Source organism: Nannospalax galili, unplaced genomic scaffold (genome assembly GCF_000622305.1).
Source record: "Nannospalax galili isolate Female #2095 unplaced genomic scaffold, S.galili_v1.0 scaffold103, whole genome shotgun sequence".
Lineage (NCBI taxonomy): Eukaryota > Metazoa > Chordata > Mammalia > Rodentia > Spalacidae > Nannospalax > Nannospalax galili.
In genome coordinates this window covers 634477-651276 of record NW_008352136.1, presented here as the reverse complement: position 1 = coordinate 651276, position 16800 = coordinate 634477, and the positions used below count along the sequence as shown (strand labels likewise).

The window sequence follows — 16800 nt, the reverse complement described above, 5'->3', positions numbered from 1 at the left end:
GTGTGTGTGTGTGTGTGTGTGTGTGTGTGTGTGTGTGTGTGTGTTGTTCTGAGCCCTCAGGCTCCCTCCAGGGATCCTCTTGGGGGTGGTCCCTTGGCAGCCCCAGGCAAGCAGGCTGGGGATACAATGCTTCAGTTCCTGGGCTCCTTCCCCCAAGGCCTCTAATTGAAGCCAGGTTTCTATGGGCCACCCCTCCGCCTCTGGCCACCAGCCTGTGGGTAGGGGTAGGATAGCAGCTCTGGCTCAGCAGACTCAGGTCTTGGGGTACCTGCTCTTAAGGTTGGATTTGCATCATCTGCATATTCATGACCACAAGCCTGTAGCCCCTAAAAGAGAGGCTCCCCCAGGGCAGTACTGGGTGATCTGGTGTGTCCAGTTGCTGACACCTACTATGTACCAGGCACTGCTGGGACTTGTCCCCATTACACAGATGTGGACGCTATTGCTCAGGGAGGTGACATGCCCAACCTCAGGATACTTGGGACTGTTCTGAATTGCCTCTCCACTCAGGGCACTGCTGGGCCACATGGGACAGGCCATTTCTAATCTCTGACAGATTTTTTGAGAGTGGAAGTAGAGTTGTTAGGGTGGCCCTTGTGGCTTCCTGTGAGGAGCAGGGCCTGATTGGCCTCCTGGGTCCGTCCTCTTCTGCACAAGGTCCACCTGGCAGGCAGAACTGATCATTTCTGAGCTTTTGGGCCAGTTCTTCCATTCCACAGAAGGGAAAGTGAGGCCCAGGGAGGGCAGGGGAATGACCCAGGATCACACAGCCATCTTCTAGGAGACTCAGCTAGCTCCATGTAGGGCTGAGTCCCTACACTTTGCTGCCTGGGAGCTAGGAGGGGGTGAGGGGCATGAGGCCTCTGAGCTGGGGTGGGCTCTAGAAGCAGGGATGTTTTTTGCTGCCTCCCTTCTTATCCCCTTGGCTGACGCCAGGGTACCACAGGGAAGCTGGTACTTTTCTGTTGGTGCATTGCTGTCTGCACGTATGTTCTGCATGCCTGGAGAGAAGGTAGAAAATCACTCTTGCTGGGGGTTTTGGGGATCAGAGCAAGCACATACATCGTGTGAGGATAATCACAGATCTGTAGAGGAAGGGAAACTGCTGGCTGATCTAGAGCACTCTGTTCCTGAATTCCACCTTTCCTGACAGAGCAGCCACCCTGTACCAGTCTTTCTAGAATGTTCTCGAATGTAGTCTTCACAGTTCTCCATATCTTGACCTGTGGTCACACTACTGCCACCTTTTTACAGATGGGGAAAGTGATGGCCTGAGGAGACAGCTGGCCGGTCTGGCCATGATGGAGCCAAGCAGATGGACCTGACCCAATGGCTTTCCAGTTGCCGTATCTGGGCTCAGCTCTATGGTGCTCAGGCATCTGTGGTCACAGTGGAGCTTGAAATTCCACTTGCCACTGCTGTATTTTCTAGACAGGGCCTTTCTCTTTAATCCAGTATGGTCTTGAATTCACAATCCCCCTACCTCTCTCCCAAGTGCTGACCTAGGGCTAGGGGTATAGCTCAGCCGTAGAGCACTTGTCTAGCATGAGTAAGTCCATAGATTCAATCCCCACACCACTGAAAAAGAGGGGCAGGGTGCTGGGAGATGGCCTGGTCTGTAAAATGCTTGTCACAAAAATGAGGACCTGAGTTCAGTCCCCCAGCAACCATGTAAAGGGCCAGGATACATGCCTGAAATTCCAGCCCTGGGGAGGTGGAGATTGGAGGAGCCTGAAGGCTCATTCTAGCCTATTTGGTGAGTTGCAGATCCCAGTGAGAAACTGTCCTGAGGAATGATACCTAAGGTCGTCTTCTGGCCTCCACATGCATGCACATACATGTGCATGGGACATAAACACACAGCATGTAAAGATTCCCAGGCTTGACTGACAAAGGATTCAAATCCAGCTTTGTCATGGATCATGTATGTGTTATTGGGAAAGACTGTAGACCTGAACCCAGGAAGAGGGCTGAGATGAGTCTCCCTCCGTGGACACCTAGAGCCATCAGCTCACAGTAAATGAGCCTGGGGTTCAGCAACTAAGCGCTTGCCTAGCATCTATGAGCACCGAGCTTTATTATTATTATTATTTTTTTTGAGACAGGGTCTCACTATGTAGCCCTGGCTAGTCTAGAACTCACTATATAGACCAAGCTGGCCTCAAACTCACAGAGATCCTGCTTCTGCCGCCCAAGTGCTGGGATTAAAGGCGTGCTCCACCTCCCCTGGTGCCTCTTTTTTATTTTTTTAAAGATTTATTTTTTATTTTTAATTATGATTTATGGGGGTGGGTTGTGCATATTGTAGAGGTGCCCACAGAAGGAAGAGGTGTCAGATCCTCTGGAATTAGAGTTACGGGTGGTTGTGAGCCACCTGACACGGGTGCTGGGAATTTAACTTGGGATCAGTTGAAAGAGCAACACATGCTATTAACCACTGAGTCATCTCTCCAGCCACCAACTTAGCCTCTTTAATATTTTTTATTACACTCATATATTTATGTGTGTTTGGGAAGAATGCATGTGCATGCCGTGGTTCAAATGTTGGAGGTCAAAGGACATGGTGTGGGAGTCGGTTCTCTCCTTCCACCATGTGGGTCGCAGGGATTGAACTCAGGTCATCAGGCTTGGTGGCAAGCACCTTTACGGCTAAGCCATCTTGATGGCTCATTTAGCCTTTTTTTTTTTTTTTTCACCAGAACATGACAACATGACATAAGTTTATTTCCAATGCAATAGTCATTTAGCCTTTTTTATATTCTGAAATGAGTTTCTGTTTATTGCCATCTAAACCAGTTTGACCAAATTTATATCAATACAGTAAGCTGGTGACTGCAGATTCAACCAACTCAAGATAGAAAGTAGTTAAAAAATTAAACCGTAAGAACCCAGTAACAAACCACACAGTGTAATAACAATTTCCACAGCGTTTGCACTGTACCAGGTAACGTAAGTCACCCAGCGGCAACTTAAAGGACAGAGAGGCTGTGCAAAGGTTCCACACAAACAGCACCATGTAGAGCCTTGAGTGCCCTCCTTGATCTTGACACCCATGGTGGGCATGAGGGTGTTCTGGAATCGGTTCCCTGTGGATGTGGCTGGGAGGCTTTGGGCCACTGGGGACAGCCACTAAATGACCAGCCTTGCCCCTACCTCACCTTCCAAGACCCTGTCATCTGTAGCCAAGGTGCTGGGAAACTGCTTCCTGGTCCAGCTCAGGACCTTGCGGTATACCCTGGCATCCGCCTCTTGCTTGCTCTGGGCCTGCCTCTTTCTCCCCATGTCAGTCCTCCAAGGGAGATCCTGAGACAGAGTACTCTAAAGCTTCTCTATCTTAGAGCTTCTAGCCCTAGTCAGCCTCAGGGACCTGGGCCGTCCTCTGGGTTATCTGGGTACACAGCGAAGGTTCTTAGGGTTTGTTTGAACCCCAGACTCTGATTCCCACTGGCTAGGAGAGTTAGTGTTTTAGAAAGAGGGGCTCCTCCATTAAACTTGGGCCATGAGGAATTTATTAATCAACCTGGCTGTCTAGGCCAGATGGAGTCTTGGGGGTTCATGCCTTGAGCAGACTTCCAGCAGGGTAGGGAGAGGGGGAGGGGCGCATCTGGTTCCCATCTAGTGGCCTCAGGGGTGGAGCCGCAGCTCTAGCTTTGTCTCTCCAGGCACTGTGGCTCCTCCTGGACCCTCCTGGGCATGTTTGGAGCACCATAGTGAGGTTCAGGCCTTCATGGGTTGGGGGGTAGGAAGGAGTTAAGTCCTCAGCTCAGACCTGGCATCCAAGTCTCTTGTAAGGCTTGCAGGCCTGGCAGCTTCAAAACCTAGAACTTTCTGGAAAAAAAAAAGGAGGATGGGTTAGAAAAGTCACCATCCAGTGGCTGGAGACTGTTGCTTTGTTGCAGGGACAAGGCCTGGGGGTGGGTGGGGGGAGGGACAGTGCAGCCTCAGACATTCCCTGGGCAAAGGTGTCACTCAGCCTCATCACCTACTCTGTGCCTCCCTGAGTCCTCCATCATTGCTACCCTCGTGTTCCCATCTAAACTCCAGCTCTTCTTGTGCAAGTCACTTGAGCCCCCCGAGCCTCAGTTTCTCTACCTGGAAATGGAGATATTTATAGCACTTCCCCTGCTGCAGAGCTCGCAGGACCCCCTGAGAAACTTCACTTTCAATTGGGCTGGGGAGATGGTTCAGGTGCCACACAAATGTGAAGGCCTGAGTTCGATCCCTGGCACCCATGTAAAAAGCTGCATGGTGGTTGCACCCCTATAATTCCTACGGTGGGAAGCCAGAGACATGTGGGTCCTTGAATCTGCTGGCCAACCAGCCTAGCTTAATCCAGGGGCCCCAGGTACCAGCAAGAGGCTCTGTCTCAAAACACAAAGTGGCTGACAAGGTTGGGCATGGTGGCACATGCCTTTAATTTCAGCACTTGGGAGGCAGAAGCAGACAGATCTCTATGAGATTGAGGCCAACGTGGTCTACATAGCAAGTTCCAAGCGAGCCCGGGCTACAAGAAGACTCTGTCTAAAACAAACAAGCAAGCAAGTCAACAAACAATAAACAAAAAACAAAACAAAACAAAGTGGTAGGTACCTGAAGAGGAAAACACCTGAAGTTATTCTCTGGCCTCCAAACATATTTCCCTCCCCTTCCAAAAAAAAAAAAATTGTAATAGCAGCAGGTGCACTGTAAGCCATCAAAGTATAAGGTTAGTACTGTGAATTCTGCCACATCTTTGCAGAAGCATCTATTAAGCCCTTAATGTATACTCAGGGTGCAAACCACTGAGGACATGAATAATGAATAAGATCCAAACTCTGTTCCTGGGGACTTGAGAGGGAAGTGGGGCAGGTGGCATTCCGTGTATAATGAACGGGGTTGCTGCATAGTGAGGTTCCAGACCCTGGAAGCTAAGTGACTTGCTGGAATATGTTCTGCTGCCTTCTGGGGCTGGTGAGCTACTTGTGAGTCTGAGACCCTGGCAACCCACTCTGACTTTCCTTTTCCCTCTTCCCTGCAGGTTGTGGGGGCCAACATGACCTCTGCCATCCTTCTGTCTCTACTGCTGCTCCTGAGGCCAGTGCCCACAGTGGCTTATTCCATGTCCCTCAGTGCCAACATCTTGGAGGATGGGGGGGGCAGTGGGGATGCCGAGGGTTCCTCAGCCTCCTCCCCGAGTCTGCCATCACCCTGGACTCCAGTCTTTAGCCCTACATCAGGGAGACCCCATCCCACAACCTTAGAGGGCCCTGCTCCCCCCACCAACCTCCTGGATGGGATCATGGATTTCTTCCGCCAGTACGTGATGCTGATTGCGGTGGTGGGTTCGCTGGCCTTCCTGCTCATGTTCATCGTCTGTGCAGCACTCATCACCCGCCAGAAGCACAAGGCCACAGCCTATTACCCATCCTCCTTTCCCAAGAAGAAATATGTGGACCAGAGTGACCGGGCTGGGGGTCCCCGCATCTTCAGCGAGGTCCCTGATAGGGCACCTGACAGCCGGCCGGAGGAGGCCCTGGACTCCTCACAGCAGCTCCAGGCTGACATTCTGGCTGCCACCCAGAACCTCAGATCTCCAGCCAGAGCCATGCCAGGCAGTGGGGATGGAGCAAGGCCAGTGGAGGGCGGGTCAGAGGACCAGGTGACCAACATCCAGGAAGAGGTCCCAGAAGCCCCAACACATGGGGTGCCAAAGGTGTCCTGCTCAGAAGAGTCTGAGGGGACTGCAACAGCCAGTGAGGTCCAAGGAGGGCCAGAAGGATCTTTCTCCTTAGCCCAGAAAGCCCAGGAGCCAGCAGGTACCCCTGAAGGACCCTGTATGTGCAGCAGCGACTCCCCTAGCATCTAACAGGCCCTAGAGCTGCTGGCCTTGACTGTTGGGTCCTTGAAGGTCATCTCCTTGAGCAAGAAAGGCCTTAACTCCTGACCACTTCCTGCCACCCCTCCTTGACCACCTCTGGTGCCAATCCTGTCCCTCAGTGGGACAAGCTGCTGGCCTCTGATACACCCCAGGAATAACCTCCCCAAATTCCAGCAGTGTTTAATACCTCTGCTGCTCTGCAGGCGTTACCCCAAATCATGACTCCTCCTGTGGGAGGGGAAGGACAACCCCAATTGGAACTGCCATGAAAGAGTTCCCATGAGGAGTCATACCAGGAGGGAAACAGGTCAGAGGCCCCTTGGAAGGCAGCAGATGCCCCCGCTTCCATCTGGGCTGTGAAGACAGGCAGAGCTGCTGAATTTGGAAGAGACTGAAGGGTTAGGACTTGCATGGTACCCAGGAGCCTTGGTGCCTGGGCTGGGAAAGCAAGGCACAGCCTATACCTAATGGGTCCCCTTTGCATCTCCCCATTGCTGGAATATGTTACTGTTGCCCTGCCCAGTGGACTTGATTAATTTGGAAGCTTCTGGAAGGAGCTCACATCTATATCACAGAGTTCCCCTAGGCACGCCATGGAAGATTTCATAGTCTTGTGAACTAAAACATGGCTGCCTCCCGCTCAGCCCCATGATCAGCTTCCCAGCCCACATGGCCACATTAAGGGCTCCTATTAGACTGAGTTTGCTAAGCCTTTCCCAAGCTTTCTTATTTTTAATTAATAGTTACAAAGTCAAATCTCAAATTTTTACTCCAGAAAATACTTATTTTTCCTAAGGTGTCATGGTTTCTGATTGGTCCAGAGTTGGGGTATGGGATGTACAGAATCTGGTCTTCTCAAGGGGGGTCAAGCAACCATGACTTGGAGGTGCATGTCTCATCCCACTACTGATGCTGGGTTTTGGGGCCTCAACATAGCCCTTCCCGTCAGCCCCTGAAGCATCCTGGAAGCTAAGGCTCATTTGCAGTGAGTGTTGTTCTAGTCTGACGCCCAGCCTGGAGAGTGGGCCTGGCCTTGTGTTCCGCTCATGCAGTGGTCTGGTAGCCTGTGCCCACACTACTCCCCCGTCCTAGTTGGTGGGGGCCTCTGTGATGTTAAGGGACATCTTGGGGAGGTTTTCTTCTGCACTCCTCCATCTTGGGCTCCCCTGATGATGCACAGCTGTCCAGCTATGGAGATATAGCACAGCAACATAATAAACCTTGATCTGGCTTGAGTCACACTGCATTATCTAGGGGAGGGGATGAGGCTGTGGTGAGGGTGTTGTGTCCATGGACTAGGGGCCATGACTGAGATAGCGCATCAGCCAGGTCCTAAAGCAGAGGGATGGATGTTGCAAGGAGAGAAACATGGGGCCCATAGGTGTTGGAGCCCATGTCCCTGAAGTGATGAGTCAAACTTCCCTGCCTGACTTTGCTATTGATGTGGCCATGATATGGTCATCCTTTCTTTGTCCTGGGGGACAGTGCTGTGGTGGGGGTCCTGCTTATCTAGTCTCTGTGGGTAAGTGAACCCTAGAATAAGCCTTGGGAGCAGTGACACCCACACCTACCCTTGGCTGGCCTATTGGCCCCTAGAGGCCTGGTCTTTGACCCCTCACCTCTAACCTCTCCTTGCCTTTGGTAGTGAGTTCCTCTGTGACTTTCACCCCCTTTGACTGGGCCCAGCTGGAATCCAGATGCAGCTGGGGTTTGGAGCTGGGTGGTGGTGGGAAGGCAGTCTCTTGCAACCCTAAGCCTCCCACATCCAGCAGAGGGGCCAGTACTTGGGTTTCATAACACAATGGCCTCTGTGTCTCACAGTGAGGAAGGACCTGCCCAGTCCAGCCCAGCTCCTACCAAGAACATCAGGAGAGTTGCCTATGAATTCAGCAATAGCTCCCATTCCAGTGTGCTGTGAGGCTCTGGCCAAGGTGGTGAGCTTCTCTGGGTGTCAGGCTCTCTCATCATTAGCTCTGAGAGTTTTCATGCCCTGGATGTAGCTGGGAAGTGCCTAAGCTTACTCAAGGCACACTAAAACCAGAAGACACCAGAGAGTGGCTCTCTGGCCAGCAGCAACCCCTCCCCCACTAATGCCAGCAGATACCTCCAGAGGATGTGAGATACATGGCCTTAATCACAACATGCATCCTCTGAGTCTTCAGGGAGAGGGATTAAGGAGGGGTCTGAGCACAGGACAGGAACTAGACTCTCCTGTGTCTCTGAGCTTTCCCAGTTGCTGTTCCTTATGCTTATGATTCCCTTCCATCTTCCTGTACAGCCACACAGTACTAACTGCCTCAGCCTTTTGTTCCTGGCCTAGACCTTCCCCGACTCCTGCTCCTTCCCCACCCAACCCTCTTTCCGCATTCCCTGGGCTTGGGATGACAGTGGCCCACAATGAATCTGCCCCTGACTGTGCCAGGCCTGCTCTAAGCATATGACTTCTTTCATTCATCAAGACTCTCAAACCTTGAAGTGAGTACTGTTAGTACTCCCATGACCAGAGAAGAACACTGGGGCCCAGAGAGGTGCCGTCAGTTGCCCATGTCACATGGGGTTCTAGCTCAGCTGACACCATTATGTGTGTTCTCTGATGGGCTCTGCTTCTCTGAAGGATGGATGAGTGGATGGATGGACAGATGGATGGATAGATGGTTGGCTGGAAGGAGAGATGGATGAATGGATGGACAGACAGAAATGGATGGATGGATGGATGGATGGATGGTTGGAGGAAGATGGATGGACAGATGGATAGATGAATGAATGGATGAACAGATGGATGGATGAATGCATAGATAGTTGGAGGGAGAGAGGGAAGGAGGGATGAATGGGTGAATGGAAGGGTAGGTGGATAGATGGAGGAAGTGAGGAATGGATTTATGGAGGAAGGGAGGCATGAAGGGATGGGCGAGTATGTGGGTAAATAGAAGGACGAAGGGAGTTGAAGGAGTGATGAATGACTGGTAGGTGGGTGACTGGATGGATGGAGAGATGGAGAGAGGGGAGGATGGGGAGGGGCAGGAGGACTCCATTGCAGGGAGGCTAACCGGAATGGGTGTTTTATGGACATACCATCAAGGAGCTGTAGAGGAAGGTCACAATTGGGGGTGTGGGTTGGGACCACCAGAGCCAGAACAGAGTGTGGGATGACAGGTGTGCAGTCCTGTGCCTGGCTTTCCAAACATTACTTTGGACCCCTCAGAAATCCCTCCTCTCTTTTCTTCTTCCTTCCCCCTTCATCCAGAGCCTCACCTCCCCCAAAGCCTCCCCAAGCCTTAGGCAAATGTTATTCTGTTTTCTGTCACTATGATTCCCTTTTTCTAAAAAAAAGATTTATTTTCATTTTATGTGTTTGAACGTTTTACCTGCAGGCATGAATGTGTACCACATGCATGCCCGATGCCCACAAGGCTAGAAGAGGGTGTTGAATCCCCTGGAACTGAGATTATAGGCGATTGTTAGCAGCATGTGGGTACTGGGAATTGAACCTGGGTCCTCTGTAAGAGCAGCAAGTGCTCTTAATTGTTGAGCCATCTCTCCAGTCTCTCCTGGATTTTTATATAAATGGAATCATAAGATGGGTGTTATGGCACAGACTTTTAATCCCAGCACTTGGGAGGCAGAGACAGGGGAATCACTGTGAGATTGAGGCCAGCCTGGTATGGCCAGTAGGCCAACTGGGGCTACATGGTGAGATCCTGTCTAAAGAAAAACTGATAACAAACTAAGTGAATGGAATCAAATAGTGTCTACACTTTTGGGTCTGGCTTCTTGCATTCCACACATTTTGGTGTTTTTCTTGGCATGGAATGCATTGGTATTTACTCCTTTTCCTTGCTGAGTATTTGTCCATTGCATAGATGTACCATGATTTGCTTATTTGATTGCCTGCTGATGGGTGTTTGGCTTGTTTCCAGTTTGAGACTATCAAAAATAAACTGCTATTCCTAACGTGTTATTTCTTCCTCACAGTCTTCTTGATGGGCTGGTCAGTTTATCTTTCTATGTTATAGGAGGGAAGATGAAGACTCATAACTGATGGTTAGCCTTTAAATAGGATGTGAAAGAGCATCTTACTAGTGCTGCTGAAAAGACTCCTGAGGTCAGTAAGAGGGTAAGGGAGCTTGTGACCAAGCCCAATGGCCTGGTTTCAATCCCTAGGACCTACATGGTAGAAGGAGAGAGCTGACTCCCAGAAGGTTGTCCTATGTCCTTCATTTGTGTGTATGCACACACAAAATAAATAAATGTAAAAGAATCCAAAAAGACTGGCCAGATGGGGTGGTACATGCTGGTAGGATATGCTGAAGAGGAAGAAGCAGGTGTAGCCAGCCCAGGCTACACCTTGGGCCAGTGAGATGGCTGAGTGAGCCTAATCTTGCTGAGCAAGCCTGATTTTTTTTTTTCTTCTGGAACTCACAGTGGAAGGGGAGAACCAACTCCTGAAAATTGTCCTCTGATCGCCACACTCACACTGTGGCACATGTGCCCCCCAACTAATAATAATAAACAAAATTAAATTTCAAAAGAATGTATCCACAATGCTCACACAAACAACCCTAACTGAGACATACACACAGAGAGACATAAAAATATAAGGGGGCTAGTTGAGAAAAAGAAGGGGTTCATCAGGAGAGAAGGGGGACAAGAAGGGAATTGGTTGAATATGATCAAAGCATACTATATACATGTATGAAGTTGTCAAAGAAGTTAATCAGTAAAAAGAGTAACATCTATATAGTTACCACATATCGAATATTAGGAAATCCCACTTTAATGATGTATGTACATGGAGGTTCAAGGCAGTATCAACATAATTTCCTTAAATTTTTCTTTACAGGATTATCTTCTGATTCAGAGAGTAATTTGATATAAATATATTGTGTGTGTAGCAAAGACTGTTACTAGGATCTGGAAAGAAAAAGGAAAATTAGAGATTCAGAGAGATCAAGTAACCTGTCCAAGGTCACGCGGCCAGTACAGAGCCTTGAACCTGGAATAATGGGAATGTGGAGCACATGACTTTAGGGAACCACTAGCTTAGTGAGCTTCAGAATTGGGATGAAGTGGTCAACTGACTGGATTTAGAATCTCCTGAGAGACGCAGCTGTGAGTCCATCTGTGGGGGAGTTTCCAGAGAGGTTTAAAAGCAGAGGGAAGAAGATCCACCCAAAATATAGGCAGTACCCTTCATTCCATGGCCTGGTAACCCAGACTGAAGAGGGGTGGGGAGGAAAGTGAGTCAAACACCAGCATCCATTTCCCCCCCTTCATGATTGTGGATGCGAAGTGATCAACTGCCTCAGCTCCTGCCACCATGTCCCCACCATGATGGCCTGAATCCTTTCACACTGTCAGCCAGAATAAACTCTTCCTAAAGTTGCTTTTATCATAGCAAACCAAGGACAAGAATCACATGGGATACCTCTGCAGCGGGGTACATTAGGTAGAAAACCCTGATCTAGAGCTGTCCTTTATTTTATACTTGGCCATATGAGGCACAAATGGAAGCTGGGCAGCATGAAACTGGGCAGACCTCTGGTCCCCAGGGCAGGCTTGGGCTGCATTCCTCTGTCCACTGCCACGTCCCCGGGGGCAAACCTACGCTGTATTCCTCTGCCCACCGCCATGTCCCTGGCTCTTGGTTTGCTTTGGGGACAGGATGGGCTGCTCTGGAGTGGGACAGGGATTTGCCTGTATTTCAGGGGGTTTTAATTTCAAGATTTCTCTGACTGCTCAGAAACAGCAGGGTTGGAGGGGGGACTTGGCGTGGGCTCCAGGCCCTGGGGATCCCTTACAGCTGCTCTCCTTCCCTGGGAGGGCCAGGGTTTATGGCGGCAGCTGCAGAGTGAAAAATAGCCCAGCTTGTAAACTGGCCTTTCCAGGAACATTGGTGCCAGAGGCACCAGTGATGTCCGCCATTGCAGGGACCCTGGAGGGATTCCTGGGGTGCTCTGGGGGGACCCTGGGGTTCTTCCTTAGGAGTCGTGTTCAACTGAGAGAACTGGAGGGGGCCAAGGAGTGAACCACGCTGCATAGGGCTTGAAAATTAGACAGTAGAAAGAGGGGAGGTAGGAGGACTCTAGGCCTCAAGTGTTGGCTGGCCTCCTCTATCCCCAGAGAGCCAAGGGGCTCATGAACGTGAACATACTTTACAGAGGGGCAGGAGGATGTAGCACAGTGGTCAAGAGCAGGCAGGGCTGGAATCCCAATTCTCCTATCTCCAACTGTGTGACTTTGGGTCAGTCACTTAATCCCTCTGGGCCTGAGTAGATTTGTCTGTGAATCAGGAGCATAGTGGTGGTGTGGATAGGAGCTGAGTCTGTTCACTGAAGTATCTAGACTGGGCTCTGTGTATGCTGAGTGAATGTGAGCTGTTGTCACAGGGTCAACTGAGAAGTGGGGGGAGACTGAAGGGACAAGCAGGGAGGGCCTGCCTCTGAGCCTCCGCTCTATAAGAGGACACGCTTCTCTGAGGTGGAGCTCAGTGACTTCTAGAGTTAAGCGGTCAGTACAGAGGGGCTCATGAGGGCTGGGAGGCCAAAGCAGGCTGTCATCAGGGAAATGCTGGGTTCCTGGGCGTGGGGGGATGAGGGAATGGCCCAGAAGAGAGACTAGTGCTGTGACCACACATGCATCCCTGGGTGTGGGGTTTTGTCCGGTGAAGTCAAAGGTCATATCTCAGCTGTTCCTCCACTACCCAGGAGATGCCATGACTGTGACCAGGGCTTGAATGTTGTCTAGGTCAGCAGCTGGAGATGTGGCTGTCAGCATGGGTTAGGGGAGGCCTCGCCCCTCTGGGACAGGGCCCAGGTTGTTTATGGGGGTGGGGAGTGGAGGATCCAGATTTAATTACCCAGGAACCTGGATTGTGTTCCTACCTCTATAAACATATCAGCTGGAGTCTGGATGGGGATGACTTCCAGGCACAGTTGGGGGAAGGCATGAGGTGTCTGGCCAGGGACATGCGCTAAATCCTAGCCTTCAATCCCACACCCTATCCGAGTGGCTGTGAGCAGCTCCTGTCCCTCTTGGAGCCTCTGGATGTCAGCATCTATGAACTCACAGGTCCTACTGATTGGGGGTTCAGAGTAGAAACCCTCAGGAGTCTCTTTGTGCCTCTTCTGCTTACCCTTGCTGCTTCTGCTAGTGAGAAGCTCTGAAGAGGATGCTGCAGGCATAAAGAGGTGACTCTTCCTCCCAGCCCTGCTAGTCAGAGCTGGGTACTCAGCAGGTGCTTAATAAATGTGGAGAAATGTGGCCTTCAAGGCCAGGTCTGTGAGTGAGAAGTCCAGGGAGGGGGGCATTGGACATCTTCTGCATCTACTCCTGGCCAAGTTGTGCTGTGAAGGCCTCCATGCCCCAACCCCAATCCACAGCTCTGTCTTTCTTCAGAGTTTAAATCCCACTGTCCTTCCATTCCTTCTGGGGCACCACTGTGTGCTCAGAATGGCACCGAGCACTATTTTTGTTTTTTGTTTTGAGAAAGGGTCTCACAATGTAGCCCAGGGCAGCCTCAAACTCTAGATCTTTCTGCCTTAGTCCCCCAAGTGCTGGGATAGCTAGTGTGTGTGAGCCACCAGTTCTGAAAGAAACATTCTCTCTACATTGGTTCCTCATAAAGCTGAGAGAGGCCTTGAGGTCATACATCTTCTGAGGAAGACACAGAAGTTCAGAGAGGTGAAGTGACCTACTCAAAGTCAGACAGCCAGAAAGTGTCTGAGTCAAGCTCTGAACCTCCGGGGTGGTTGAACTCTACAGTGAGTGCACAAACCACTGTCCCACGCTGACTGTAGTGTTGTGAGCAAGCGAATGAGTGAATGAATGAATGGGTAAGTGCTTTGGGAGAAGGGACCCAAGACTAGTGTGTCAGAGCTTCCTCAGGGCCCAGCTCAGTGGACGCCACTCCAGTGCTGTCTGGTGCTCCTGTGGCTTACAGGTGGGAGGAGTCACAACAAGGGTCTGACTACGGCGGGCATCTGGGCAGCCTTTCTGTCTGCCCCCACGCAGTGCCTGCTGCCCACAGGCCCCTAAGCCTACGAAGTACCCATATGGTACAGCATGTGACAGCCTAGCACCATCCATGAGCACATGTGGGCTCCTGTTCATCTTTCTCCTATGGAACAAGCTGAGTTGGCAGACTCTAGGTGGACATTGGGTGACAGAGTGTGTCTGTTGGACCCCAGGCTCCTGTCTCCTGTTTCTGATACAGCACACGTGGGCAGATGCAGAGAGACCAGGGGTCTAGAGTCCAGCCCACCACCCTGGGGCTCTCCAGAGATCTGGCGATGGACATTGGCCCAGCAGTCCCAGATTCCATCCCCATCCAGCAGGACTTCATTTTCCACATGTCTCCACCCATGCTGTACCTTTTCAGCCTCTTTGCCAGTTGAACTAGTGAGAAGCATATCTGGTTTTGCCCTGTCGTAGCTCTCTGGATGCTGGGGCCATCAGGCCTGGCCCTCTGGAGTTCCTCTGTTCTATTACCTATCTCTGGCTGCATATCCAGTGATCTTTAGCTTTGCCACAGCAGCCCTTGTGCAAAGAACTTGTAAGAGTCACTGCACGGAAGTTGAAGGGAAGTAGCACTGTCCTTAAGGGGATGGGCCACCCAAGGTCGGCTGGTCTCCTCTCCTTCCCTGTAGGGCAAAGAATTGAGTTAGTCCCTCTGTTCAAACTGCAGATGGGAGAGGGAACCCAAAGACAATGCTCAGAAAGACAATGGCCAAGGCAGGTCTTCAGTTCAGGTCACCCGACTCTCCCGTGCTCATTCTAGAACCATCCCTAGGTAGAAGATGGAATCTTCATGGTATCCCTTCCTGTCTAGGCTCCTCACTTCCTTAACTTTGTGATTCTGGGGGCTGGAGAGGTGGCTCAGTAGCTGCTCTTCTAGAGGACTTGGGTTCAGTTCCCAGCACATGGTGGTTAACAACCATCTTTAACTACAGTTCCAAACCGCTTCTCACTTCTGCATGCAATGCTTGGGTGTACGTATATGCAGGAAAAACATGCATACACATAAAATAAAAATAAATCAACAGAATGTCAAATTCAATACTGAATACTGGTTAGGTTGGGAGATGGCAGAAGTGGTAGTGGGGGAGGTGATGGGAGTGGTGGTGGTGGAGGTACGGGGGCAGTGCTACACAGGTGGTGGTGGTGGTGGAGGTATGGGGGGGCAGCGCTACAGGTGGTGGTGGAGGTGTGGGGGGCAGCACTACAGGTGGTGGTGGAGGTGTGGGGGGCAGCGCTACAGGTGGTGGTGGAGGTACAAGGGGCAGTGCTATAGATGATGATGGTGGTGCAGGTGACGGTGCAGTAAGTGACAGTGGTAGAGGTGATCATGGTGGTCCCAGTGGTAAAGATGATGGTGATAGAGGTGATGTTGGTAAAGGACATCATGGTAGAAGAGATGATGGTGGAGGAGATGATGATGGAAGAGGCAGTGGAGGTCATGGTGGATGAGGATGTGATTGTGGAGGAGATGGTGGTAGTGGAGAAGTTGATGGTGGAGGATGTGATTGTGCAGGGGGTGATGGTGGAGGAGGAGTTGATGGTGGAAGAGGAGGTGATGATGGAGGAGGAGTGATGATGGTTGAGTAGGTAACGGTGGTGGCAGTAATATGAAGTCATATTCTATAACTAACTATTCTTCTCCAATGTCCTTGTGAACTTAAGCCATTTGAAGTTTCCTCTTGTTTTGCTTACTAGGTAGATAGCTTGAAATACAGCCCTGTGATGTTTTCACTATCCTGAGGTATTTTGTTGCTCTGTAATATCTTGAAGCTCTCATTAATAAGGACGTGAAACTAAGAAAATGAAGAGTTCAGGGGCTGGAGAGACAGCTCAGCAGTTAAGAGCACTGGCTGCTCTTGCAGAGGGACTGGGTTCAATTCCAAGAAAACAACATGGCAGCTAAATCATCTGTAACTCCAGTTTCAGGGGATCTGACACCCCCTTCTGACCTCCTCGGGCATTTGCACATGATATGGGTGCACTTACACACACAGGCAATACACTCATATACATAAAATTTAAAAAATTAAATATTTTAAAAAAGCAAATGAAGGGTTCACCTTGTCCATTAATATTAATAAGATAGCTTGTCCCATTAAGGTTAGTTAAGAGCTAATAAGATTAATCTAAGAAAAATGTAGATCAAGGCCGGATATGATGGCACATGCCTTTAATCCCAGCACTCTGAAGGCAGAGGCAGGCAGATCTCTGTGAATTCAAGGCCAGTCTGATCTCCATAGTGAATTCTAGGCCAGCTTGAGCTACAGGGAGACCCCCCCCCCAAAAAAAAGAAAGAAAAAATAGATTAGATATCAAAATGTGACAGATATCTAAACATCTGCCTGTGATATCTGTTTTTGTAGACAGTAAAAGACTGTAATGACTGTTGACTGACTTGTAGACTAATTAGCCTGGCATGGTTATAGATCAAAAGGTGGCAGATGTCCTGACACATGCCTGGGATGTCTACTTTGTAAGTATATATGATGACTGGGTGAACTCAGAAAGGAATTTTCTTACATGGCACATCAAAGTAAATAGCCATAGGGTCCCAGTGGCAACCATTAAATGGCATAAAAAGACCTATATGACCTCTTGTGCACTGCTCCAGGCCCAGAAAATCTTGACATCTTTGTTGCTAATTCTGGGACTCATGCATGTGGAAATAAACAAGCTTCCCAACTCTCTCCTGGGTGGATGCTTGATCTCTTAGATGCTAGAAGAACTTTTCCACAGTAGGAGTGAAGACAATAGTAGGGGAGGTGATGATGGTGGAGGAGGTGATGGTGGTGGAGGTAATGGTGGTGGAGGTAATGGTGGTGGAGGAGGTGATGGTGGTGGAGGTAATGGTGGTGGAGGAGGTGATGATGGTGGAGGAGGTGATGGTGGAGGAGGAAATGGTGGTGGTGGGCGTGGTGGGGGGGTGG

General features: G+C 50.3%; 1 protein-coding gene across 1 annotated transcript in view; it reads left to right on the top strand.

Moving 5' to 3' along the window:
* Window positions 1-7092, top strand: part of Tmem119 (transmembrane protein 119) — an 8257-nt gene extending 1165 nt beyond the window's left edge. The window contains exon 2 of the mRNA XM_008848949.3: window positions 5018-7092. Within this exon, the coding sequence (XP_008847171.1) occupies window positions 5018-5845 (828 nt within the window). The 3' untranslated portion in view covers window positions 5846-7092. The remainder of the gene's footprint in view (window positions 1-5017) is intronic.
* The last annotated feature ends 9708 nt before the right edge of the window (window positions 7093-16800 follow it).